The sequence below is a fragment of the Danio rerio genome, chromosome 22 (assembly GCF_049306965.1).
Source record: "Danio rerio strain Tuebingen ecotype United States chromosome 22, GRCz12tu, whole genome shotgun sequence".
NCBI lineage: Eukaryota > Metazoa > Chordata > Actinopteri > Cypriniformes > Danionidae > Danio > Danio rerio.
In genome coordinates, this window is record NC_133197.1 from 17,159,426 (window position 1) to 17,185,464 (window position 26,039).

General features: G+C 36.5%; 3 protein-coding genes across 15 annotated transcripts; all 3 read right to left on the minus strand.

The window, feature by feature from the left end:
• Positions 1-663: 663 nt before the first annotated feature.
• ifi44f3 (interferon induced protein 44f3) lies at positions 664-23,063 on the minus strand. 7 transcript variants are annotated; one of them, XM_073936809.1, is made up of 11 exons: positions 22,927-23,063; positions 8,635-8,800; positions 4,958-5,469; positions 3,487-4,840; positions 3,353-3,402; positions 2,924-3,148; positions 2,612-2,807; positions 2,381-2,533; positions 2,131-2,302; positions 1,937-2,037; positions 664-1,854 (listed from the first exon to the last, which is right to left on the minus strand). In XM_073936809.1, exons 7-11 carry the CDS (start codon positions 2,789-2,791, stop codon positions 1,684-1,686), a joined length of 777 nt encoding a protein of 258 aa, XP_073792910.1. In that variant the 5' UTR covers positions 2,792-2,807; positions 2,924-3,148; positions 3,353-3,402; positions 3,487-4,840; positions 4,958-5,469; positions 8,635-8,800; positions 22,927-23,063; the 3' UTR covers positions 664-1,683. The 7 variants fall into 7 exon arrangements, with proteins under 7 accessions (XP_073792910.1, XP_073792912.1, XP_073792911.1 ...); XM_073936811.1 differs by lacking the exon at positions 3,353-3,402 and having other exon boundaries at positions 8,635-8,729; XM_073936810.1 differs by having other exon boundaries at positions 3,353-4,840; positions 8,635-8,729.
• On the minus strand, positions 10,356-16,353 carry ifi44f4 (interferon induced protein 44f4). 6 transcript variants are annotated; one of them, XM_073936702.1, is made up of 8 exons: positions 16,256-16,353; positions 12,433-12,946; positions 11,864-12,293; positions 11,605-11,800; positions 11,364-11,516; positions 11,102-11,273; positions 10,901-11,001; positions 10,356-10,690 (listed from the first exon to the last, which is right to left on the minus strand). In XM_073936702.1, the coding sequence occupies exons 4-8, from the start codon at positions 11,782-11,784 to the stop codon at positions 10,502-10,504; spliced, it is 795 nt and encodes a 264-aa protein (XP_073792803.1). In that variant the 5' UTR covers positions 11,785-11,800; positions 11,864-12,293; positions 12,433-12,946; positions 16,256-16,353; the 3' UTR covers positions 10,356-10,501. The 6 variants fall into 6 exon arrangements, with proteins under 6 accessions (XP_073792803.1, NP_001373754.1, XP_073792802.1 ...); NM_001386825.1 differs by having other exon boundaries at positions 12,239-12,293; positions 16,256-16,347; XM_073936701.1 differs by lacking the exon at positions 16,256-16,353 and adding an exon at positions 14,921-15,308 and having other exon boundaries at positions 12,239-12,293; positions 12,433-13,519.
• On the minus strand, positions 18,697-23,844 carry ifi44f5 (interferon-induced protein 44f5). 2 transcript variants are annotated; one of them, XM_021469372.3, is made up of 8 exons: positions 23,736-23,844; positions 22,582-23,119; positions 22,012-22,075; positions 21,719-21,914; positions 21,496-21,648; positions 21,243-21,414; positions 21,052-21,152; positions 18,697-19,111 (listed from the first exon to the last, which is right to left on the minus strand). In XM_021469372.3, the coding sequence occupies exons 2-8, from the start codon at positions 23,102-23,104 to the stop codon at positions 18,941-18,943; spliced, it is 1,380 nt and encodes a 459-aa protein (XP_021325047.1). In that variant the 5' UTR covers positions 23,105-23,119; positions 23,736-23,844; the 3' UTR covers positions 18,697-18,940. The 2 variants fall into 2 exon arrangements, with proteins under 2 accessions (XP_021325047.1, NP_001038683.1); NM_001045218.1 differs by lacking the exon at positions 23,736-23,844 and having other exon boundaries at positions 18,920-19,111; positions 22,012-22,069; positions 22,582-22,646; positions 22,694-23,109.
• Between the last annotated feature and the right edge of the window lie 2,195 nt (positions 23,845-26,039).

Sequence of the window (26,039 nt, forward strand, 5' to 3'; positions counted from 1 at the left end):
GAAGCGTTCCCACTTCAAAGAAGAGCTCATGAGTATGATATTAAATTATATGTATGAAATGCCAGAATTCTTACAATGTGGTTTCTTAAAATATATTATTGTATAGCCTATATAGATTGTAACTCCTAAAGCTAAACAAGAACTAAGCGAAAATGTACAGAATCAAAATTGCTGGGTTTAAAATATATATTATTAAATACTTTATATCGTGCTGATGTAACAGGGTTGTATTGAATCTCTCCACGTGCACACATTAAATAGTATTGGGAAGGAATGGGTTAACATTTGTTTATTGTTATACATGTAAAGCGCCCCCTCTGTTACCTTAAAAGAAAAATCATCTTGATAAGTATAAATTCAGCCAGTGCATAAGGGCTGGTTGAAGGTCTCTGCGCTCTTTTTTGTTCTGGCTGTTTTTCACAGACAATAAATCACTACAAGAAATATAAAAGTCGATAATTATTTACACAGTGTAGAAGAGACCCCAAAGACTAGTTACACTATAGTGGTGTGGCGTGAATATAAAATCATTCAAAGTTTTTTTTTAATTCCAATGCCATCATGAAATTCATGATGATGTGATGAAATTTCTGTAAAAAACAAAAACTATATTAATTTCTTTTTTTGCGTGTGTAAACCGACTTCAACAAAAGATTACTGAGACTGTTTTAATAGTTTAATTTGTAACAAATAAATTTTGAAGAATCTTTTTTTCTTTTAGTGTACAGGAAAATGAGTAACATTTTGTTTACATAACAAAAAAAACCTCAGAAACTCCTATGGTTTGATTCACATAGATTATAACACTTATAATCAACATCAGTGTTTCTCTTAATGTGCAGTCATTACACATAAATTTAGTGCTATACTGTACACATGATTGTGGAAAATTTTGCAACAACAAAAGTAACAGTAACTATAACGTTATGCGCAGCTTAACAAAATATGATCTTTATTATGACATAGGGACATTTACCATTATTATCTAAATGTATATTAGGTATAACTGTGAAAGATCTTGTGAATGATACTTTGTATTAAAAAACAAACAGAATAGCTATCTTTTGAATTGAACCATTGTGATAATTAAGAGGTACAATTGAAGTCAAAATGATTACCCCCCATACCCCCCCCCCCCCCCCCCCCACACATTTATTTTTCTTTTATTTAATTTTTACCAAACGATGTCTAACAGAGCAAGGACATTTTCACAGTGTGTCTGATCATATTTTTTCGTCTGGAAAAAGTCTTATTTGTTTTATTTCGGCTAGAATAAAAGTAGTTTTTAATTTTTTAAAACCAATTTAAGGTAAAAATTATTAGCTCCTTTAAGCTATTTTTTTTCGATAATCTACAGAACAAACCATTGTTATACAATAACTTGCCTAATTACCCTAACCTGCCTAGTTAACCTAATTAATGCAGTTAGCCTATAAATGTCACTTTAAGCTGTATAGAAGTGTCTTGATAAATATCTAGACAAATATTATTTCCTGTCAACATGGCAAAGATAAAATAAACAATTTTTTTAGTTATTAAAACTAATATGTTTAGAAATGTGTTGAAAAATCTTTCCTCTGTTAAACAGAAATTGGAAGAAAAAATAAACAGGGGGGCTAATAATTCTGACCAACTGTACTGTATAACCCTGTATCTATCATTCTATGATGAGCTTTCTATGGCCTAAAAGGAATCAACATCATCCAGATAATCATCTGCTAATCGAAGCATCTGGTGTAGAGCACTGAGAAGCAGGACGTCACAGTTGAGATCCAGCTCGATCTCCTGACTGTAGTTCTTCACTGGTAAAACACAAGACACCGGCACACCCAACCGAGAGCTCACCTCCTGCACCTGCACACACACACACAACATCATCTGTCACTCTGAGTCCTAAAGAGAGCAGGTCATGATCTGATCATGGGATGCATCTCACCTTCATCTTGGTGTAGGAACTGGCATAAACGTTTTGAAGGTCTTTCTGCACATGAGGACAAGCTTCATCGACTTTTGTCATCACAACCATTTGTGGAATGGCTGAAATTGTTTGAAAAAAATGGAAACAGGTTTACATTTGGCTTATGTCAGGAGTTATGCATATTGGTCTAAATATTGTATTAATTAACTTACCAAGTGAGTTGATTAGACAACGTACAGAAGTAAGTTTTTCCTCTAGTTTCTCAGACATGAGGGAGATTTTGGTGGCGTCGATCACGTACACCACACAGTGGATCTTCTCCAGGAGAGACGCAGGTCTGGAGGACTTTTGCTCATCAGGTTGAAATGGTGTGACTGGATTGAACTGAATAAAAGAACTTCAATCTGAATCTTCAATTCATACATCAACTAATTCTAACTAGAGATAAGCAATTGCACTTACTCTATAGCGGTCTGGTATGTGTCCTTGAAGAATGCTACTGATGTCTTTAATATCCAGTCCTGCTCCTGATTGCTCCTCGAGGCCCATGGTGTCACACAACACAAACGGCAATGGCTTTCTCTCATGACCATCTTTCACTGGGTACATACGAAACTGTCAACCAAAAAGAGAAACATATCAAGAGCTTAAACTGATAGGAGGCTTTAGTAGGAAACACAGTTAAATTTGTACCTGTGTGGTGACACTAGATTTAGCAGATCCTGACATGGCTTTGCTGGTCACGTATCCCATGAAGATGGAGTTGATGGAGTTGAAGAAACTGGATTTTCCAGCACCAACAGGGCCGAGCATTAGGATTCTGACCCGGTTCACAGATGATAGCAGGGGTTTGTGACTCCTAAAGAATCCCATCAGCTCTTCCCTTCGTCTAGACATAGATCACAGCTACATTATTGGAAGTAACTCTATAAAAGCAGCACCACTTGAAATAACACTGGAAACATATACAGTGTTGCTAAATGTACTCAAAAACCTGCACAATACCAGAAAGTTCCACCAAAACATTCCCTGCCAGAGAGTTCTTTGAAGCTAAGTAAATTCCATCATGCATCACATTTCCACATCATCAGTAGTCATCTTGATGGATATGTCCATTGCATTTGACCAAGTCAACCAGCCCATGTCAACCCTCATATAATGGCAATTTATCCTGCGTTTTAAATTTCCTTTGCTCGTCCTATGTGGTGGTAACTGGAGAATCTTTTGACGCTTGATTGTAAATAACAAAAAAAAAAGGAGAGATGATGTATGATCAGAAAAGGAGGAACGGGTTTATGGTTCAGCAGAAACAAAAAAAAACAATAATAGATCATTATTTAGGTAAATATACACTCATAAATTGGACGGGAAAACAAAAAGAACGGCTCAAGGTCAAAAAGCTGTGCACTCCTAGTCAGCAACACCTCAAGTCACCTTCAACTTTATAGAACATTTGACCTGCAGGTGGCACAAACTCTCTCTCGCTCTCAAAAGGAAAGAAAAGACAAGAAATAAGTAAATAAATACATACATAATTAATAAAAAATATATAGAAATAGCTCCTTTACCTCTTGTCATCTTGAGGCTGATTTGTACTTCTGTATCGATTGACTCGATAGTTCTCCAGAGCTCCTTGCACATAGTTAATGCAATTGTGTGAGCATTCATACTTATTTATTCTAACTGTGTTGCTTAGCAATAACACTTCCAAAACTCCAGTATACAGTGAGCTTTCTCTGTCCCACCGTGTCAAGGTTGTTTATCGGTGCTTTGGTTAGCTCAATCACTCTCATTCAAGAAAGAACGAGGTGGGAACTGGTGGAACATTCAACAACTATATCATTCGGAGCTCCACAGGACTCACCACTTGATTAATACTCAAATGACCAGTCTCGCTCTGCTTCCATGGTTCTCATTGCAATGTGTGATTACATTTTTTTGAGAGGTATGTGTCCATGTCAATCTAGACTGACAGACACTCACCAATGGCCCAACACTGCCCAACAGTTTGATCCGCCCCAGCCTTTATACAGCATTAGGAACAATATGGCCTACCTATCGGAGCAGGATGCACATGTTTTTGCTATTCTATCCACAATGGACTATTGCAATGCTCTTTTGGCATGTTATGTATATACACAATTAATCAAATGCAAAGATTGTAGATGCGAGTATTAGGACAAGACCGATGCATGCTTTATATAAGGTGGCATCGTTTCAATTCCAGTCCTTGAAAGGCCTGCTACTCATCATTAAAAGAGTAGCTAGTGAGCTAGTAAGACTAGTAAGTGTACATGTATGCCAAACCAAACAGGTAGAAATCGACAAAAATAATCCAGTCCAGTTAGTGATTAAAATAGGAGACAAAATTAGCCTAACATGCTCATGCACAAACAGACAAAAAAGTCTTTTTCATTTACCAACTATAACAATTATGGTCCTACCTCTGTGTGCAACTTAACTCACCTGAACAATCCATTGTTTGAGATCTATTCTGGGGCCCTCACTTTATTGTAGCTACATCTTGGCTTAGCAATCACTTGTATTTACAGCTAGAAGTTCAGAATCTATTCGATGTAAAATGCATCATCATAACATTTGACAGTTTAAGCTAGCTGATCTAGCTTAAACAGTTGTTTTATTGGTGTCTAACACCCCCTGAAGTGGAAGTGTGTTTAGAAATGTGATGATGATTGGATTAGAGTGCATTCACATTTTTATGTAACCAATTTGACTACAAAATGCCCATATTTTTCAAAACATAACAGAAAGTCACAATTTTGACCTGCACCATCAGATTCAAACCCAACAAACTGGATGGAAATTCAAACAATGCTGGAAGCACCGGACATGGAGTAGAAACATACTCAGCTGTCCAAAGAATATTCCTCCATGGCTTCTCTTTGAAGCTGACCTGAAGGGCTGTAGAATTTTGAAAGATTATTATATAATTTGTTGTTGCAATATTAATACTAAACAATACATTTCACGAGAGTTTACTCAAAATATAAACACTTTTTCTCCTGAAGAAGCACTTACTCTGCTTGATTTGGTACACTTCACATTCAGTCAGCTGATTGTTGTTCCCATACAAAGTGTCAGGATTAAAAATAAATTGCCTATAGCAATCCTTGTGCTGGTATATTACAACTGGTTGATTGTTGTAGCAAAAATATAACTGCTGACCAAAGTTGGGCATTCCAGCATCATCACAACGTGCATTATATCCACTTTTAACTTTGATGCATAGAAGATTTCCACTTCGAAAGCTGAACAGGAAAGCTTCCTTATCTGCAATTTCCTTGCCACTTTGAGTGTAATCTACACTAGTGTATCCACCAAAGATGTCACCTGAATTGTTGTAGGCTACAAGTAAAGTGGCACCCTGATTGTCACATCTCTGGTGGAAGGCAGACGCTTCATATCCATGAACTGAAGCTTTATAGAGAAGAGTCAGATCCACATTTCCCAGCAGGCCACAGAGCTGCTCTCTTTGTTCTGCTGGTAAATCGGAAGCAATGGGGGCCATGTCTCGTCCACATGTAATATGGCTGTAACGGAAATAACACTTGTCATTTTATTTCTAGTGTGCTTAATTTTAACTGTGTTCTGTGGTTTTACAACCTTAAAAAAACACTATTATTATATTGACAAAGAGGACCACACATTATTACAGGCTCATAGATTAGATTACAAATTATTTTGAAAAAATCTGCCACATTATTTAAGGCATGAGGGCATCTCAATTAGTTTATTTAGGATTTGCAGGAATTGCATAGCCAATCAGGTACTGGATAATTGGAGGATGACTGCGTTTCTCAAACAATGAGGTAAATCTCTGATGCTGCCAATGGCTAACTGACCGATGCATTATAGAACTAACTTGATAGTTACGACTGTTTCGTTTGAACCACAGTGGTCAAAACTGTCATACTGACGTCATGCAGGATGGATTGATATGTAAATATAAGTCATATTATTGCTGTAAAGAATGGTTAGGGCATGGCAAGGTCGCTTTGCTTTTGCCAATGCAGAAGAGATGTAAAAGAATTATATTTGGGTTATTTTGCCTTATGGGGTTTCCAAGGTTCTGCCAGTGCAAACACATGTACACTGTACTGTGCAGCACTTTAAATCTCCTAACAATGCATAACAAAAAGTATATATGGAATTTAAAGATTGTATATTTCAGATTGTATATTGTAAAAGATATAGATTTTATATAGCTGGCATGTTAGATGACTTGGTCACAATCATATGTCCACCAAACTTAACTGTTCAGCCTTATAGCCTTATAGCCTTGATAACTTTTTGTACTATGGCTCATTCCATAAGTGGTTGCGAACGCTCGTTGCAGCTATATAGGCCTTTCCCAAAAAAATGCTCAAAACATGATGGTGTCAAGAACTGTTGCTGCACGCTACTTATGAGTCGCTGTTCATTTCCAACGTGTTATAATATTTTAACATTTAACCCATTAATAATTCTAATGGATTAACAATCAAAACAAATCTATATAAAGAACCAACCTGCAGAGAGAGGCACAAAACGGTAGGAAAAAAAAAAAGGTTATAGAACATTAAGTTATCCATAAGTAATGCCTAATACATGCATCATGGGTTTCGAGCATGTCACTGACAAGTTCACCCATTTGCACATTTTTCTATGTCTTTCAAGCTCAGTCAATTTAATTTCAAAAGAAAACTGTATTCCTTTTTTAATTCAGCCATTTAATTTAAATGTGAATTTTGTGTCAGTTTGTTTTTGTTTCATTTATAAATTAAATTAATGGAGTAATCACAAAGTTCATAAAGCCTACACTCTTAAAAAATATTTTTGCTCGATGTCCAAACTACTTAAAATTTGCACATAATTTAAAAGTTGCTGAAACAACACAGTTTTGGGGACTCTTAATTTTTTTACGTTCAATCTATTCATATTAGAAAAGGATTTGTGTTGAGACAAAATAAATAAATTATGTGGACCCCATTTTTTACAGTGTATGCCAGGGGTTCCCAAACTTTTCAGCTCGCGACCCCCAAAATAACAATGCCAGTAACTTGCGACCCCCAATATCCTCTGAGGTGGTAATAAATACAGAAACCTATGCAATGGGGCACACACACACCAATGAACCCAAGTCTATTCTTCGTTATATTTTTTAATGTATGTCAGTGCTGTAAATGTGCCAGAAAGTTTAACCTGGTATTATAAAATCAATCTGCTGCATCTGACACTATTGCGGAGTCTTTAATATAATGTAATTACCTGAGGGGTCGCAATCCAATAGAACTAGTAACTATAAGCTACTATAGTACCTATATACAGTAGTGTATATAGTAACTGTAAACGACATTTTTTAATAGGTTATGGATTAAAATGGTAATTGTTATGGTTTAATAAAAATAAATCGATTTTTGTCCCTTCATTGTCCCGCGACCCCTCGGGGGGTCCCGACCCCCACTTTGAGAACCACTGGTGTATGCTACTATTTGATAGCCTATACACACTGTAAAAAGTAATTAGTTACTTAAAGTGAGTAAACCAATTGCCTTAAAAGCAACAAGTTGACTTTACAAAAATAATGTTAGTAAACCTATTGTAACTTGGAACCATTAAGCTGACTTAATTTTTATAACTATGCTTATTGTACTCACTTTTAAAGTCAACAAATCCTTTTTACAATGACAAACTATTTTACAATGGCTCTCTTTAAATAATTACTGCAGTTATTACAATATTACATAATTGGTGCTTCATTAAGTCTATAAAATCTACAATTATGGCCTGTTTTGAATTTAGAAGACATACTGGAGTCTGAAGAGCAAATTTATTTTAGTTACTGTCATTTTGCTAGACAAAGAAAAGCTGAAAAAAAAATAAAATAAATGTGTATTGGAAAAAGTGATTAGTTTACTTTTATTTTTAAAAAAGTGAATACAACTTGCATAATAATCGAAATTAAGTCAACTTAACAGTTCCAAGTTACAATGGGTTTACTTACATTATTTTTGTAAAGTCAACAATTATTTCTTTTAAGGCAGTTTGTTTACTCGCTTTAAGTAACTAATCACTTTTTACAGTGTAGCAAAATAAATTAGCCTACATATGATTAGAGTTTACATATGCAGCATATATTTAAAAAATTTCGCACAAATTACGGTTTACATACATTTTTTCCAAACATTGGAATAATATATTCAATGTTATATATGTTCATGTTTAGTTTTAAAATATTGATAGCCATATGGCGGATTTTTTATATGACTGCAGTTGAATGAATCTACAGCTACAGTAATCTCATAACTTCGTCTTTTTATGACTTTAACAATTACAACACAGGAGCTAATAAATTGCCGTGTTTTTGGAAACAGGCCGAAACATTAAGATCAGTCACACGAGTATTATTAAGATCTAGCTACCTAACCTAACGATGCTTTTGGGAAACGCAGCCCTGGACAGTTTTAGAGCATGTTGACATCAAGGTCAGGAAATCATCAAAAACCATCAAGCTCTAAGCGATAAAATCTATTTAGGGTGAGCTAAGATAGACGCAGTTTTGGAGTAAAAACGGCATTCACTCGAATCGAAACCGAAACTGTCACAGATTGGATCAGAAAATGTCATTTCACATCTGAAACCGTTGTTTTTTGACTATAACAATTACATAGGCGTAGAAAATTTAATTATTTTATCATATCGACCAAGCTGCTTACCCTTTTCAATGGGTGCGTCTCAAAACGAAGGTTGCGTTTTACTTTGGATGAATCCTTCCTTTCTTCTTTTCAAATCCAGCCCTTAAGTATGCTCTCTTAAAGGGAGAGTTACGTCACACCAAAATGAAAATGTACAGCCTATTTACTCAATCTCAAAATAAAATACCTGTAAACATAATATGCATAGTAGGAAAAACAAATACAGTTGAAGTCTGAATTATTAGCGCCCCCCCTCCCTCCCAGTTTATTTTTGCCCCCAATTTCTGTTTAATAATGTAATTGCATGTAATATAATAACTGCACACATTGTAATAATTATAGCATTATTATGTCAATATAATGTTTAAGATGTGATCATTTTCTCAAAGCACAATAAAATATTGAGCTCATAATTTAATACATATTACATTGAGAAACGTTTTACAATATGAATTCACTAAAAATATAGTCACATCTGCAATGAGCTTTTAAAACATAAAAACATTTCAATGTTTGTTTAAACCAGATTAAAACTGCATTTGATAATAATAATAATAGTAATCATCATCATCATTATTGGGCGAAGCAGTGGTGCAGTGCTGTCGCCTAACAGCAAGAAGGTCGCTGGTTCGAGCCTTGGCTCAGTTGGCGTTTCTGTGTGGAGTTTGCATGTTCTCCCTGCGTTCGTGTGGGTTTCCTCCGGGTGCTCCGGCTTCTCCCACAGTTCAAAGACATGCGGTACAGGTGAATTGGGTAAGCTAAATTGTCCGTAGTGTATGAGTGTGTGGGTGTGTGAATGTGTGTGAATGTTTCCCAGAGATAGGTTGCGGCTGAAAGGGCATCCGCTGCGTAAAAACTTGCTGGATAAGTTGGCGATTCATTCCGCTGTGGCGACCCCAGATTAATAAAGGGACAAAGCCGACAAGAAAATGAATGAATCATCATTATCATGAGAGAGGTATAAAGTACTTGAATAAATTTTATTTGATTAATGTAGCTACTTAAGTATTATTTGGGGAGTATTTGTACTTTATTTGAGTCCAATTAAAAATTACCACTTTAACTACTTTAATTAAAAATGACTTTTTATTCCTCACAATTTTATTTGCAGTTAAAAAGTACCTATTTTTAGAGATCACTTCATTGTATTTTCCCTTCCTACTAACCAATGTTATTTCAATGTTATTTATTTCTGTCACAGCAGGTACCTTCTTCTGCTCGGATTTTGCAGGATCCTTTTGATACCTTTTTATAAAATATATATGCTGTATTGAAGTGCTGCATTTTGTGTTATGGCATTTCTAGCAACAAACTAGTATTTTAGTGAGCCAATATTCTCTTAGTGACCACAGTTGATCTTTATTTGTGCAGATAAGACACGAAAGGCTACTTACATTGTTGCCGTCACCCGGATCAATGTAACTAGTCTTTTGCGTCTCTTCTGTGTTGTGTAAAAAAAAAAGATCGGCCATTATAATTACTTCTGTGATACATTGCCTGAGACGTCATAGCAGAGGTTAAGCACAGAGACATTAAAATACCCCTTGTGCGCTGACTTTACACATATGAAAATGGATTAAGGTGACAGATGGGCGCACCACATGCCCAACAAAGTCGATAAAAAATGGTATCATCTTCCTGCCTAATAGTATTCTTATGTGCATCTTACTAGTATGTCAGCAAGTGGAGACTGTGTTAGCATTTTCATCAGGGTGCTATGTTCAAATCAGGTTTCTCTTGAATGTGAATGATAAGGTTTTATTGAAATGTCAAACTTTCATGCAATTTAAGTACATTTGTATTTAGCCGCTTTTATGCTGTGTAAATGATTTGCATATCTTTTAATTGGACCTTTTTGCAGTTCAGCCACAAGAAATGAGAAAAAGCTTCAGACAGGCTTGCCCTCCACAGGTTGTTGTATATCATCGAAATAATCATCTGCAAAACGAAGCATCTGCTGTAGAGCGGTGAGAAGCAGGACGTCACAGTTGAGCTCCAGCTCTAGCTCCTGACTGTAGTTCTTCACCGGTAAAACACAAGACACCGGCACACCCAACCGAGAGCTCACCTCCTGCACCTGAACACACACAACACCAGCTCACATTCACACTTTAGCAGATGCTTTAATCTTAAACATCTTACGATATAATTGATGCTCTCAGCGGCTTGTTTCACCAGAGAGGAGCAGAGAGAGTGAAGGTTCTGGAAATTAATTTTGGAGAGTTTAAAGAAAGAAAAAGCCACTCTGAGTGCTGATTGGAGAGTTCATATGATCAGATTGTCTTACTTTCGTCTTGATGTAGGAACTAAGATAAACATTTTCAAGGTCTTCATCCACTAGAGGACAAGCTTCATCAACTTTTGTCATCAAGACAATCTGTGCAATGCCTGAAATCATCGCGATACATTTTAAAGTACATCTCTGTCAAGTAGCTTTGTGTATAACCTACATATTAGTCACAAAAGTAGCATAAATATGCTTGCTCACCCAGTGAGTTGACTTTTCTGCGTATGGCAGACAGTTTTTCCTCTAGTTTCTCAGACATGAGGGAGATTTTGGTGGCGTCGATCACGTACACCACACAGTGGATCTTCTCCTGTAGAGACGCAGGTCTGGAGGACTTTTGCTCATCAGGTTGAAATGGTGCTGCAGGGTTGAACTGAATTAAGAATAGATTAAACAAAAGATTACCAAACTTTACAAACAAATATACATTTCCAAGCCCCTAAAAATGAACTTATGCTCTTACTTTGTAGCGGTCTGGTATGTGTCCTTGAAGAATGCTGCTGATGTCCTCAATGTCCAGTCCTGCTCCTGATTGCTCCTCGAGGCCCATGGTGTCACACAACACAAATGGCAATGGCTTTCCTTCACGACCGTCATTTATTGGGTAAGTGCGAAACTGCCAACAATAGGAATAATTGTGAAATAATTGTTTAATATTACAAACCAAAGCATGTCCCATAGTCCTGTTGATCATATGAACTGACCTGTACAGTTAGACTGGTGCCTGCAGATCCTGACATGGCTTTGCTGGTCACATGACCAGTAAAGATGGAGTTGATGGAGTTGAAGAAACTGGATTTTCCAGCACCAACAGGACCAATCATTAGGATTCTGACCCGACTCGCAGATGAAATCAGGGGTTTATGACTTCTGATTAACCCCATGAGCTCTGCTTTTCGTCTACAAAAAAGTTTATTATTACAAATTACCATATCAAAAAATAACCATAAACTATAAACATACTCGTGAGGCAGTGGCGCAGTAGGTAGTGCTGTCGCCTCACAGCAAGAAGGTCGCTGGTTCGAGCCTCAGCTGGGTCAGTTGGCGTTTCTCTGTGGAGTTTGCATGTTCTCCCTGTGTTCGTGTGGGTTCCTCCGGGTGCTCCGGTTTCCCCCACAAGTCTAAAGACATGCGGTATAGGTGAATTAGGTAAGCTAAATTGTCCATAGTGTATGAGTGTGAATGAGAGTGTGGATGTTTCCCAGAGATGGATTGCGGCTGGAAGGGCATCCGCTGCGCAAAATGTGCTGCATAAGTTGGCAGTTCATTCCGCTGTGGCGACCCCAGATTAATAAAGGGACTTAGCTGAAAATAAAATGAATGAATGATGAAACATACTCAGCCGTCCACAGAACTTTCCGCCATGGTTTCTCTTCAACACTCACTTGGGGATCTAGTAATTGTCAAAAAAATATTGTTTTGTTATAGTAATCTTAAACTGCACTAAATTATATTTATAATTCATTAAGCTTTTTTCCTACAAGAGTTTGTGTGTAAATTATATTTGGTAATGACAGTAATGAAAGCCTTACCCTGCTCAACTTTGTACACCTCACATTCCACCAACTGAGTGTCATTGCCATACACTGATGAGGTATTAATGTTGAAAGAACTTGTTTCTCCTTTATAAAGGACACATGATTGATTGTTGTAGCAAAAGTATAACTGATGGCCAAAGTTAGGTGCTCCACTATCATCATAACGTGCATTATATCCACTGTTAACCTTAATGAAGCTAGAGTTTCCACCGTGAAAGCTGAACAGGAAAGCCTCATCATCTTTAATTTCCCGGCCACTTTGAGTGTAATCTACACTAGTGTATCCACCGAATATGTAGCCAGAACGATTGTAGGCTACTAGTATAGTTGGACCCTGGTGGTCACATCTCTGATGAAATGCAGAAGCTTTATATCCATGAACGGAAGCCTTATAGAGAAGAGTCAGATCCACATCTCCTAGTGAGTCACAGAGCTGATCTTTTCGCTCTTTGGGTAACATAGAAGTGAAGGTTTCTGTGCTGATTTTCCTAACTTTGGCTTTTTGCATCTGTACCAAAAGAAAACTAAAGTTATAAAACAAATCTCTTCACAGTCTTCTTCGGCATTCATAGGAAAGTTCAAATTGTTTATTTGGCTTATTACATTGCTGATTTAAATGCTTAAAGATGTAGTGTGTATGATGGACACCTTGTGGTTAAATTAATCATTGCAGTACAAATTCAAAACACTGGAGTTTTTATTTTCACTGTACCCCTATGACTCAACGCAAACCTAGGTTGCCAGATTGACGGATCGACACCAAAAGGAGCAAGCGTCCTCATTTATTGAGGCAGCTTTCAACTCTAAAATGAAATGTCTCATTCACACTAGCAGTAACTTTGTAGCTGTCTATCGCTCTAGGTTGCGACACGTCCACCTGGTTGCCAATGTTCGCTGTCGCTTACATAGATGGAGGTCACTGGAAGTCGCTCACTCTCCATTGAAATAAACGGCCGATTGTCGCATTGATGCTGCGAGTTTGCCGCTGCAACTTCTGGCGACCTCCATCTACGCGAATGACAACGATCATTGGTGACTTGATGGTCGTGTCAGGTGACGACAATGTTGAGAATCCTTCAACCTTATGCAAATTAAGCAATAGTATGAAGCTGCAGGCCCGGAGACCTGCTCGCTCAGACAGCTAGACCTGCACTTCCAGATCTTCACAGTGCCACCTGCTGTTTAAAAGATCGACTAACCTGATTTCAGCTGCTTCTAAATTGTAATTTAAACAATTTTTCTACTATAAAATATTAGGCTATGATTGAATAGATTATTATATGAAATATTAAACATACTAGATTTTTTATTCAAATGCATTAATTCTGTTGTATTTTTATTAATTGTATTTGTAAAAAGATATTGTTCAGTTACTTCAATATTTTCAGACATTTGTTGTTGTTTTTCATTATTGAGGATTTATAACTGTTTCGTATTGAGTTGAGGGAATGAATTATCTTCATATACAATACATTTCTTCACATACAATTATAGTACTCCAAGTAATTTTCTCACAACAAACTTTATTTTTGTGTATTTTTTTATGAGGTCCTACAAGTCAAGTTGTAAACAATGCATAGAAAAATTGTGAAAAATAATAATTGGAGTAAAAATTATTTTTTACGCAAAAAATAACATAAATGCTTTACATTCTTATTGGGGAGATTTTTTATTACTAGAGCAAAAAACTGGAAATATCTGCAGTCTTTGGCACATTGTATTAGTGTTGGCAGAGACCCACTTTTTAAATGTAATATAAATTTGGGAAAAAATACACACCACAAGCAAATTATTTTTGATTTCACCTAAGAGAGCTCATATTGTAAATTCTATGCAGATTAACTGATATTTTGATTTCCAAAAAACGTGTTTGTAATCATTACAGAACTTATAAATAATTGATAAACTGTTATTGTGTTACTGCTATTGTCTTTCTTAGCACTTTCAGATAGATAATACAGTAATATGAACAGTAGACCTATACAGCACTAAAATACGTTACAATTAATAATTGTGCTATAGCCTACATTTTATTTTAACATTTTTACTTTAAAGTTTTTTTTTATTTTGCCAGAAAACATTTTTAGAAAATTGTCCCAGAATGGTACAATAATACATAAAATAAGTGCAAGCTGTAAATATAATAAAATAATGCTCTTTTGACACTAATTTTAAACAAATCAAACACTGAAATAATTTTTTGTTAGTGTAATATTTTACACCACATTGATTTATGCCATAAAACTTGGTAATTTTCAGGAATCGCTTTAATAATCAATAACCTTACTGGCGTTTCTGATGTTGCTACTTGCTAGAAAGTGCTGGTCTTGAGTGTGCAGTTGGGTCTCCGTACCTGCTGCTTCACCCAACCCAACAGCAGGGGGCACTGTCTGGTCTGGAAGTGCAGTTCTGTGTGCGCAGGTCTGAGCGTGCAGTTGGGTCTCCGGGCCTGCAGCTTTCCCTTACTCAAATTAAGAGAGACTTTTTTGAGTGACAATCGATAGGAGTTATCAGTAGAGCTCACAAGAATATTTTCTCGCTTTTCTCGCTCAGAAGCTGGTTGTATTCATGCAGTATAGACCAGCGTTTAAAGCGGGCCGCCACCCAGAGCGACAGGCAGCTGCAAAGTTGCAGCATAAAGGCATTTTCCCCCAAGGCAATCCCAGGGTGCCAAAATATAATGAAGATAATTGGCAGTAGGTGGAGTTACAGACCAAAATTCTGATAGCGAACGGACATTTCATAGGAAAAAAACAGACTTTGGCATTGTTTTCCAGACAAACAAGTTCACTTAACAAGTTATGATATTTTATGTTTTACACACAGCACCTTTAAACATTTTTATTTGATCTACCATCTTATACTGGAGTGATCCAATTTATTTATTTAGAAGTCAATTTAACTCAAATCAATCACATCATATTGGTATTTTTTCCCAGATTAAACATCACAAAAAATCCACAGTATTTTTAACTTGTTCATTTTGCATTTCAGACTTTTTTTTCTGATACGAGTATGATTACAGCACGAATCAGTAGCTCCCCCTTCAGAAACATGATATGGCTTTCCGTAGGCTTATGTGGACGTTTGTTAAATATTTGGGAATATTTTTTTTAATTAGGAAGAACAAAACACTGAGGTTTAGCCACATTTGCTTGTCTATGTGTGACGTCACATTAAAAAAATACCAAAATATAACGTTATAACAAAGGGTTTCTAAATAAAATTTTAGTTTCAGTTTTTATTTTAAACGCATGTAATGTGTAGAACGTGTGGGTATGGCTTCTCAGAATGCTAGCGTCCCTAATGAGAAAATTACAGCAAGCTTATAATTTCAACCAATTAAAAACAATCTTTAATTCATTTATAGTTGAATTTAGTTGGCTGAAATGCATTTTAATAGGCCATTCTACTAAAGGTGCACTTTTCATGGCACTGCAGAGACGGTGCATTTCTTGAATTTCTAATCGGGCCTTTTCCAAATTGAATAATAAAATAAAATACAAATCATGTTTTATTATGTGACAGAACAAGTATACAGAATTGTCAGATTTATTTTGATAGTGTTTAGTTTAATAATGAAATCTTAATTTTGAAATCACTATGATCAATTTAAATCCTTTACATATTCAAAATGCATCAAAACTTATAAATGACACATGAAATGTTCTTACAATTTTAAATGTTATTGATGTAGACCTACTTGTGATAACAAAATATATTTTATAATATTTTTTAAATAATATTTAATAGCAAAATATATGGAGTACATAAGCCTATATATTACAGCAATTAGATCAACAAACTTGCAACTTACGTTTCTTAGAAGATGATTTGGAATGCTTTTGCTTCTTCTGTGGACTGCAACCCAAGACACGTTTGTTCCTGGCCTCTTTGCTTTGGCGTTTTGAGTAGGCGGTACACAAAGTTCAGTCTCAATAAAAGCATTCATCTCCTAGATTTTTTTAAACAGCTGTGACGTCGGTACTGAATACTAGAGAATTTAAAGGGGCAGTCCTTTTTCCCTTATAATAGTAAATATACATATATATAATTTCACCCAGACTTTAAACCAGCTAAGATTGATGGGAGATTTCAAGTTTGGTATAGGCTTGGCATCATTACTTTTAGTTTAATTTTCTCAAATGGGGAATTAGATAGGTTTCAGAAATTCTTAGATAGGTACGCTCTGGACAAATGTGATTTCGATACCTGCAAACCAGTACCTACTTTAAAAGTGAGATTAGATGTTTGCAGAACCATTCCCCTAACTTAATTGATTTAGTTATTGACATCTACAGTACATGTATAAGAAGGGCTGCACGGTGGCGCAGTGGGTAGCAAGATCACCTTACAGCAAGAAGGTTGCTGGTTCAAGCCTTAGCTGGGTCAGTTGGCATTTCTGTGTGGAGTTTGCATGCTCTCCTCGTGTTTGCATGGGTTTCCTCCAGGTGCTTTGTTTTTCCCCACAAGTCCAAAGACGTGCGGTACAGGTGATTTGGGTAGGCTAAATTGTCCATAGTGTATGTTAGTGAATCAGTGTGTATGAATGTTTCCCAGTTATGGTTTGCAGCTGGACGGGCATCTGCTGTGTAAAACATATGCTGGATAAGTTGGCGGTTTATTCCACTGTGGCGACCCCAGATTAATAAAGAGACCAAGCCGAAAAGAAAATGAATGAATTAATGAATGACATCTATAAGACCAATCCACCAAGGAATACTCAACGAATGACATCAGACTAAAATGGGAGAAAGAATCCAACCTAGTTATCTCAGAAGAAGATTGGTTAAATATCTGCTCAGTATACACGCCACTTCTTCGAGAGGGGTCTGTATGCAGACCTGGTGCAGTGCAATCTGGGCTGCATCTAATACTTTTTAATGGGCTCACCTAACCCTACTCCTCAAAGTGACATCACTAGCTCCATTTGAGTGCATTGTGTCTGACATTGCATTGCTGAATGATGCAATCTCAGCTTGGATCATAAAGGCTGCATCCAGATACTATTGACTTCTTCCAGCTCTGGCATGTGGTAGGATTTTTGCAAGAGGAATCTCACCAGATACTTTATAACCCCCAAGTTAACATGCATGCAAACACAGGCGAAGGATAGGGGACTGCTGGAGGAAATGTGGGAAAGACTTAGCAAACCTTTTCTGCATATTTTGGAGTTGCCCAGCCATTCAGTCATACTGGCAGGATGTAATGCAGGTAATACGAAATATTTTTGGTGATAGAGTGGACTTTTCTTTTACATCAATTTACCTGGGAAATACTGCTTCTAGTAACCAGTAAAAAAAACAGTAACTCGTAAATGGCTACAACTCGAACCCCCTACAAAATCTGAATGATTGGATATCTTTATTTAATGTCCAAAATACGAAAAGGATGACTTTTTCTTTAAAACTACAAATGGACAAATACCTGCAATATTGTGAGAAATGGATTGTACTCATGCCTTTAAACAGTGAGTGTAACCTGGTCTTTATAATATTTGTTAAAGTGACCTGTTAGGAAATGTGTTAAATGATGTGTTGTTGTATTTTTATTATAATTTTACTTATTATTTGTATTATTTTTTTTCCTTTGAAGGATGATAATAATAATACCTATACTGTACATTTCCTAAAGAAAATATGCTGTGGCAATTCACTGGGGTACAATGCATTTTAATTGGTTGCTAGGTAGTTGCTAGGGTGTTCCGAGTGGTTGCTAGGCAGTTGCTAGGGTGTTCTGAGTGGCTGCTGGGTGGTTGCTAAGGTGTTTCTAGGCAGTTGCTAGGGTGTTCGAAGTGGTTGCTAGGCTCGCTTACATGTTTGATCAAATCTTTATTTGATCGAATCTGGCTTGAGAGCTTTAATATCATATTGAGATGCTGATTGGTTGACTGAGTCCAATAAGCCATCTCCCAAGTCTGTATGACACTAGTGTCAGAATCTAGAATCTAATCTAATCAGAATCTAATCTAGTGTTAGAATGGGAGTCTAGGAAATGAATGGGGTCAATGGCCAATGTTAAGGCTATGGCATACTTTGGGACATCCTAGCTCTCCAGGGGTACAACATTTATGCACTTTCGAGGTGTGTTCTTGTTTAGGCTGCAGACCCTTATAGATGTGGTAAACAATTTTTTCTTTTTTTTTTTACGAAATTCACACTTGGTGCTATATTGCGTCAAAGTTGGCCGTAATGTTAAGTCAATGCATTTTTGGGTGGGATTTTTCCAAAAACAACCCGACCCCTTATAAAAGTCATAGCACATCCTTCTAGTTTCATACTGTAAGCCTAATAGTGGCACAACAACAAAATAATCTGCTGAAAATAAACAATACTTCACATTCAGTTTCAAACCAAAGGTTAAGCAGCAATGATTAAAATCTAGCATGCTGCTGAAGTAAAACAAGAACTTTATTTGTCTTTTCTATCATATTCTTGTATGAGTATAGACAGTTCTGAAAGAATGAACACACAACAGAGTAACAGCCTTTGTACAATCTCTTCTACATAGGAGCAACATCGTCCAGGTAGTCTTCAGCAAAGTTGAGCATCTGCTGTAGAGCGGTGAGAAGCAGGACATCACAGTTGAGCTCCAGCTCCAGCTCCTGACTGTAGTTCTTCACCGGTAAAACACAAGACACCGGCACACCCAACCGAGAGCTCACCTCCTGCACCTGCACACACACACACACACAACACCAGTTCACATTCAGCATTTAGCAAATGCTTTAATCTAAAACATCTTACGATAGAATTGATCAGTTCTATTGCTCTCAGCATCTCATTACACCAGAGAGTGAAGGTTCTGGAACTGTGATTTATTAACTGTCAATCTGTCTCTGTGCACACTAGCGTTTCACCTAGCGTTTCTGAACATATCTCTGTCCACACTACGCCACCAAAAACGTGACCATTCGCGCACTAGGGCATGCACGTTCTAGTATAGTCAGGAAGCGTGTGTCTCGCTCGGCATTTGGTTATTGTTAGTCAACAAATGCCGGTTGAACAATGAACTCGATGGCAAAGAAAGCAAGAGAGGTATTTTTGTAGACAGACAATGAGGTCGAGTTATTACTAAACGTAACAAATGAATAACTGCACAATGGCGCCTAAAACAGACAATAGTGCGAACAACGCTCCCCATTCTGTGCCCATGTTGTTGTTTACAGTGAAGGCTGGTCTGCTGTCTTCCGGTAGCGTTAAAGCCATGTGTTATAGTCATGTGATAGGGCCTTAACGAATAAGGGAAGGATACGCAATGACACAAAAGCCCCAATCAGGTAGCGAATCTCAGCAGCCCCGCCTCCGTTTTCAGATGTCTCTGTTTTCCCTCATCTACACTGACATGGAGCAGTAGCATTTCGGAATGAAAACAGCCTCTCCAGCGTTTCCAAAACGCTCCGTTTTCGGCGCTCGAAAACTCTGGCGTAGTGTGGACGAATGGCATTAACTGTAGCAAAACTTAAACAGGGCCTTAGTCAATCAGATCACAACGGGATGAGGCAAAATGTAGGTGTAAAGAGGGTCTGGAATGTTTCCAGCTCTTCCAGAGGTGCGAACGAAAGACAACATACTCTCCACCTACTGAATGAATAATTGATTGTTATGGGACATGTTGTAAGAAAGCAAGCTAAAAAGAACATGGCTCTGTTTGTTTAAAGTATTTGTAACACATTAAGGGAGAAGACAGAATTGAGGATCCAAATGAAACCTTATTATCAAAGGGGATGATCAAGACAGACAGGGTTAACAGAGGTACAAATATCTGAGGTAAGGTAAGAAAGCAATTCATAAAACAGGCTGGAGTCAGGGCAGGTGGCAAACAGTCAAAAACACAAGGGAGTTACAAAGCAAAGAGCAAATACAAGACTTGTCTATGACTGTGAGTGTCAATGGTGCTTAAATAGTCTGTGAAAAAGCTGGGTGCTAATCAGCGCAGAGGATTGTGGGGAGTGTAGTCTATGATAGAAGTAGTGATAAAGGCGGGAGTGAGTGCCCTCTTGCAAAGCTTATGGTCACACCTGCTAGTGACTGTAACAGTATTAGTTCACCTGAAAATGAAAACTCGGTTATTAATTACCCTCAAGTGATTCCATTCCTAGGAATCTGTTCATCTTGGAAACACAAATTATTGTATATAAGATAATATATATGAAAGATATGTCTCTGATCCTCCACAAACAGCAATGGTTCAGACACATTCAAAGTTCAGAAAGGGAAACTTGAACATTGGCCCATATTAATGTGCACCCAGACCTGATGTGGGAGAGAAGATGAGTAAACAAAGTTGTACTGACAGTTTTTTTGGCACACAAAAATGCTATTGGAGCATTGTATGATTACAGTTTTTGCGTCCTTTTTGGACTTTGAACATCTAAGGACTCTTGCTGTTGGAGGATGAGAGAGCTCTTGGTTTTCATCTAAAATATATTAATTTGTATTCAGCAGATAAACAACAATCAGGGGATTGGAACAACATGGGGGTAAAAACGTAAAACAGGGTCTTGATGAAAATTGAACACAAGTGCTCACAGTCTGAATGCATGCTAATACTAGGAGGAAAAAAACTTTTAATATAAGTATAATATAAAAGGTTCTTGTGATAATTTCTCACCTTTGTCTTGATGTAGGAAGAGGCGTAAACACTCTGAAGATTTTCCTGCACATCAGGACATGCTTCATCTACTTTTGTCATCAAAACCACCTGAGGAATGGCTGAAATTGTGAGAAGTGATGTTAAGCATTGTATCATACTGATGTTGTACACTAATTAGTCTCTAGTTTAACAGTTCTGAGCTCACTAACCCAGCGAGTTGATTTTTTTGCGTATGGCAGACAGTTTTTCTTCTGGTTTCTCAGACATGAGGGAGATTTTGGTGGCGTCGATCACGTACACCACACTGTGAATCTTATCCTGTAGAGACGCAGGTCTGGTGGACTTTTGCTCATCAGGTTGACATGGGGTGACCGGGTTGAACTGAATCAGGAACATTTATATTTTATCATTCACATTTCATTCATTCTTCATTCATTTTGGAGATTCAGTAAGTGCTCTTACTTTATAGCGGTCTGGTATTTGTCCTTGAAGAATGCTGCTGATGTCCTCAATGTCCAGTCCTGCTCCTGATTGCTCCTCGAGCCCCATGGTGTCACACAACACAAATGGCAATGGCTTTCCTTCACGACCATCTTTTATTGGGTAAGTGCGAAACTGTCAACCAAGAAAGTAAACATATCAAAGAGACTCAGGAGATGTCTGTGGGAAACTGTTAAATCTGTACCTGTGTGGTCAGACTGGTGCCTGCAGATCCTGACATGGCTTTGCTGGTCATGCGACCCATGAAGATGGAGTTTATGGAGTTGAAGAAACTGGATTTTCCAGCACGAACAGGACCAATCATCAGGATTTTGACCTGACTCACAGATGTTGTCAGGGGTTTATAATTCCTGATCATTTTCATGAGCTCATCTCTTTGCCTAAAGGAGTAATCATATTGTTGTTGTTATTATTATTATTAATATTATACATAGTTGTATGAAATCATCAGCAACATGATATTGAGTTAAAACTTACTTTGCTGTCCACTGAACATTCCTCCACGGCTTAATCTTAATCACGGCATTAACCTGATCTTTTTCTGAGAAAGGTTTATAATACATAATTAAGTACATTTAAAAGACTGGACATAAATATAAATAATTAGATGTACTCTGTCCTACAAAAGGGAAAGTGCAGTAACTATGCAAACACTAAACCAGAGAAAAACACCATCCCTTTTTACACCATTCAGTCAAACATACACGGTTTCATTTCTCTGAAATGGTAGACTTTGTCACAAGAGGTGGGGTTGATTTTGCCAAGTAGGATGCAAGCCTGGAATAACACATTTGTTGATCCTTGAACAACGTTCCTGTTTGAAAATATAATCCATACCAAATCCCTACCCCTAAACCTAACCCTAACTGTAAATTATTCCCAAAATCAAAGTGAATTCATATTTAGATAGCAATCATGTAGAAGCACACAATCACCCCCTATTTGACTAAACATGTTGTTACTGCAATTTGCCTTTGGAGGGCAGTACTGTAGATGCAAGCGTGTATAAAAGAAAATAAATATTTGTTGTTCTGATAGTTGACTTACTCTGTTCCACTTTGAACACCTCGCACTCAATTAGATTAGTGTTGTTTCCATACAGTGTGGCAGGACTGAAAGTAAATGCCATTGTGGGAGGACTGATAGTGAATGCCATTACTTGATATGCATTTCTCCCTTGATTATACACTGGTGGTTGGTCATTGTAGCAAAAATACAACTGCTCCCCAAAGCTGGGTCCACCATTACCACCATAACGTAGATAATGTCTACTGTTCACTTTGATCACAAGAGGGACAGCGCCGTTAATGTTGAACAGGAATGCCTTATCATCTGTAACTGCATTGCAACTTTGAGTATAATCTACACTAGTGTATCCACCAAAGATGTAGCCTGAATTGTTGTAGGCTACAAGTAAGCTGGGACCCTGGTTGTCACATCTCCGATGAAAGGCAGAAGCCTCATATCCATGAACAGAAGCTTTATAGAGAAGAGTCAGATCCACATCTCCCAGCAGGTCACAGAGCTGCGGCCCTTGCCTCTTTGTCAATTTAGAATTAAGGGGATTCATGCTGAGCTGTTAAACCTGTCATGACAAAGACACGTGCAAATATGCATTAGCTTTTTTGTTCTAATATAATTACTCATTTATTAAGCCATCTTTTTAAATATCAAAGCAGAATTATTTGCTTAATAACTATAAATATTAACCATGGTTGTACTATATAAATATTTGCTTAATAACTATAAATATTAACCATGGTTGTACTATATAAATAAAAACATTGTTATTGTATTTAAACCGTTCACAAATTTTCCTTGTTTTTCTGCATAGTATTTGTATTAAAACTGTTTATATGCACATGAAGGTCAGTCAATCGGCCACAAATTACTAATGTAAACTTTTAAACCATAATGAAACCTTTTTTTATTGACGTGCTTTGTTTTTTTTTTACATGATTAGACTACTTGAACTCAAGTCCATTCTCATTATTATGTAAGAGAGTACATTGAAACAAGCACGTGTTAGCATTATTCTAACATTACATCTAAAATTAATCTCTGAGGTACAGTCTACTCGCTCTGTGAGCGCGCCCTGAAACTTACATCAATTCGTCAAATAAGGAATACTGAACCTTTCATGTTTGGAAAATAAAGGACATATGCTATAATATTTTTATTTACAGCAATTAAAGTATTACCTTTCAGTGCATGGAATACTGAAATGCTTCGTAGACTATTCAATCGCAATGTGAGCTCTGCTTCTTCCTTACTCCTGTGGAAACCACGATGGACAATGACCACATCCTCGTGGGTTGATATAGGCCTACTTTAAAATATATGTTGCATTTATGACATTTTATAATTGTAAAATCAAAATATAAACTTTTATGTCGTATGCAATTTGCAAGACATAAAAGTTTATATTTTGATTTTACATTTATAAAATGTCATAAATGCAACATATATTTTAAAATATTGCAAAAACGTCAGCTTTAAAATATATACAGTTGAAGTCAGAATTATTAGCCCCCCTGATTTATAAGCCCCCCTGTTTATTCCCCCCTCCCCCCAATTTCTGTTTAACATACATTTTTCTAAACATAATAGTTTTAATAACTCATCTTTATAAACTGATTTATTTTATTTACCAGATATTTATCAAGGCACTTCTACACAGCTTAAAGTGACATTTAAAAGCTTAACTAGATTAATCCTTGCACTGTTAAACATCATTTGGAAATTATTCGAAATCAAAACCAAAAGGGGTAATAATTCTGACTTCAACTGTGTGTGTTTGTGTGTGTATACTCTTCATATATATATGACACGCAGATGCAAGATGCAAAAACCTCTAAGTGCCGTCTGAAATTTCCATTAAAAATGAAGATTTTTCTTAGCCTCCTTTGTTTATGTTGAGATATTTCACTTTAAACAAAAACACTTATTCTTTGCCATAAAAAAAGATATTACTATACATACACACAGGAGCCTCATAAAAAATTGTCATTATAGAGGAAACTCAAATAGATAGATAGATAGATAGATAGATAGATAGATAGATAGATAGATAGATAGATAGATAGATAGATAGATAGATAGATAGATATTTTTAGAAAGAAGCTTTTAGTTGCCTTAAGAGGCTGCTTTGAGTATTTCAGAAATGCTGATCTACTGTCTGAGAAAAAAAGTGAAAATATCCAGAAAAATGAGGACATAAGTACCTTGCTGTTAATGTCAGAGGTGGGCCAGATGCTTAAAACTGATAGAAAAGGAATAGAAACTCATTATAACCAACACTTGATAAAGAGCATTTCTACATGGTCAAACAATAATGAAGCAGAAGAGATACAGCAGGTGAAAACCTTGCATCCATTAAAAAAAGTCCCTATTTGGAATTCAGTAAGTAGGCGGTCACACTTTATTTTGATGGTCTGTTTGTTGAATTTAAGTTGCATTGCATCTACATGCCAACTTGTTCTCGTTAAATTATAAGTTGACAGATTGCTGTAGTTATAGTAGTAGTAGTCATTATAGTAGTAGCAATTGTAGTTGTAGTTGGGGTTGCTGAAATAGTTGTTGTAGTTTCTGTAGTAGATGTCATTGGTATAGTGGTATTAGAAGTAGTAGAGGTGTTGTTGTAGTAGTAGTAGTAGTCGTTGTCAGTGTAGTAGTATCAGAAGTAGTAGATGTTGTAGTAGCAGTCATTGCTGTAGTAGTAGCAGACATTGTTTTAGTATCAGTTGTAGTAGACCCTGTAGTAGTATCAGTAGTAGTAGATGTTGCTGTAGTAGTATCAGTTGTAGTAGACGCTCTAGTAGTATCAGTAGACATTGAAGTAGTAGTAGTAGTCTTGGTTGTGACTGTAGTAGCAGCATTAGAAGTTGTAACATTAGTAATGTTCTGTAGTAGTGGTAGTTGGTGTAGTATTAGTAATTTATTATTGTTGTTGTCAGTTGTTATTACTGCTGTCCTTACTTTTTGCTGTCATTGTTGCTGTTGTGGATTGCTGGCATTGTTGTCACTCCTTACCACTGATAGGTTTCTTTTTATCTGTTTTGTTTAAATCTATAATACTTGCTTCATTTATTGACAGTTATTGTCCCTTGTGTATGTACTTTGACCTATCCACCAAGTTACCTTTGCATGCACACACACACACGCACCTGCCAGTACCTGACCATTGTTGTTTTGTTCTGTCTATTTGTATGATCCCAATTTGTATACCTTTTGCATATATATATATATATATATATATATATATATATATATATATATTTATAGAGAGAGAGAGAGAGAGAGAGAGAGAGAGAGAGAGAGAGAGAAGAAACTTTGCATATATATATTCATTTTCTTTCTATTTGTATGATCCCAATTTGTATACCTTTTGCATATTGTAATAATAATAATTATAATCATGGCAAGAATGAAAAAAAAAAAAAATATATATATATATATATATATACACATATATATATATGCAAAGTTTCTATACATAATGTATA

What these genes read in the sequence shown, in the direction of transcription:
- ifi44f3 (XM_003201036.7), bottom strand. Translation starts at nt 5,447, where the DNA reads ATGGCCCCCATTGCTTCCGATTTACCAGCAGAACAAAGAGAGCAGCTC. An exon ending in AGTGTACCAAATCAAGCAGA is followed by an intron (nt 4,841 to 4,957) that starts GTAAGTGCTTCT and finishes AAAATTCTACAG; the next exon opens with CCCTTCAGGTCAGCTTCAAA. An exon ending in TTGTCTAATCAACTCACTTG is followed by an intron (nt 2,038 to 2,130) that starts GTAAGTTAATTA and finishes AAACAATTTCAG; the next exon opens with CCATTCCACAAATGGTTGTG.
- ifi44f4 (NM_001386825.1), bottom strand. Translation starts at nt 12,946, where the DNA reads ATGCAAAAAGCCAAAGTTAGGAAAATCAGCACAGAAACCTTCACTTCT. An exon ending in AAAGTTCTGTGGACGGCTGA is followed by an intron (nt 11,801 to 12,238) that starts GTATGTTTCATC and finishes ACTTTTTTGTAG; the next exon opens with ACGAAAAGCAGAGCTCATGG. An exon ending in ACATACCAGACCGCTACAAA is followed by an intron (nt 11,274 to 11,363) that starts GTAAGAGCATAA and finishes TTCTTAATTCAG; the next exon opens with TTCAACCCTGCAGCACCATT.
- ifi44f5 (XM_021469372.3), bottom strand. Translation starts at nt 23,104, where the DNA reads ATGAATCCCCTTAATTCTAAATTGACAAAGAGGCAAGGGCCGCAGCTC. An exon ending in AAATACCAGACCGCTATAAA is followed by an intron (nt 21,415 to 21,495) that starts GTAAGAGCACTT and finishes TTCCTGATTCAG; the next exon opens with TTCAACCCGGTCACCCCATG. An exon ending in CTTCCTACATCAAGACAAAG is followed by an intron (nt 19,112 to 21,051) that starts GTGAGAAATTAT and finishes GTGTGTGTGCAG; the next exon opens with GTGCAGGAGGTGAGCTCTCG.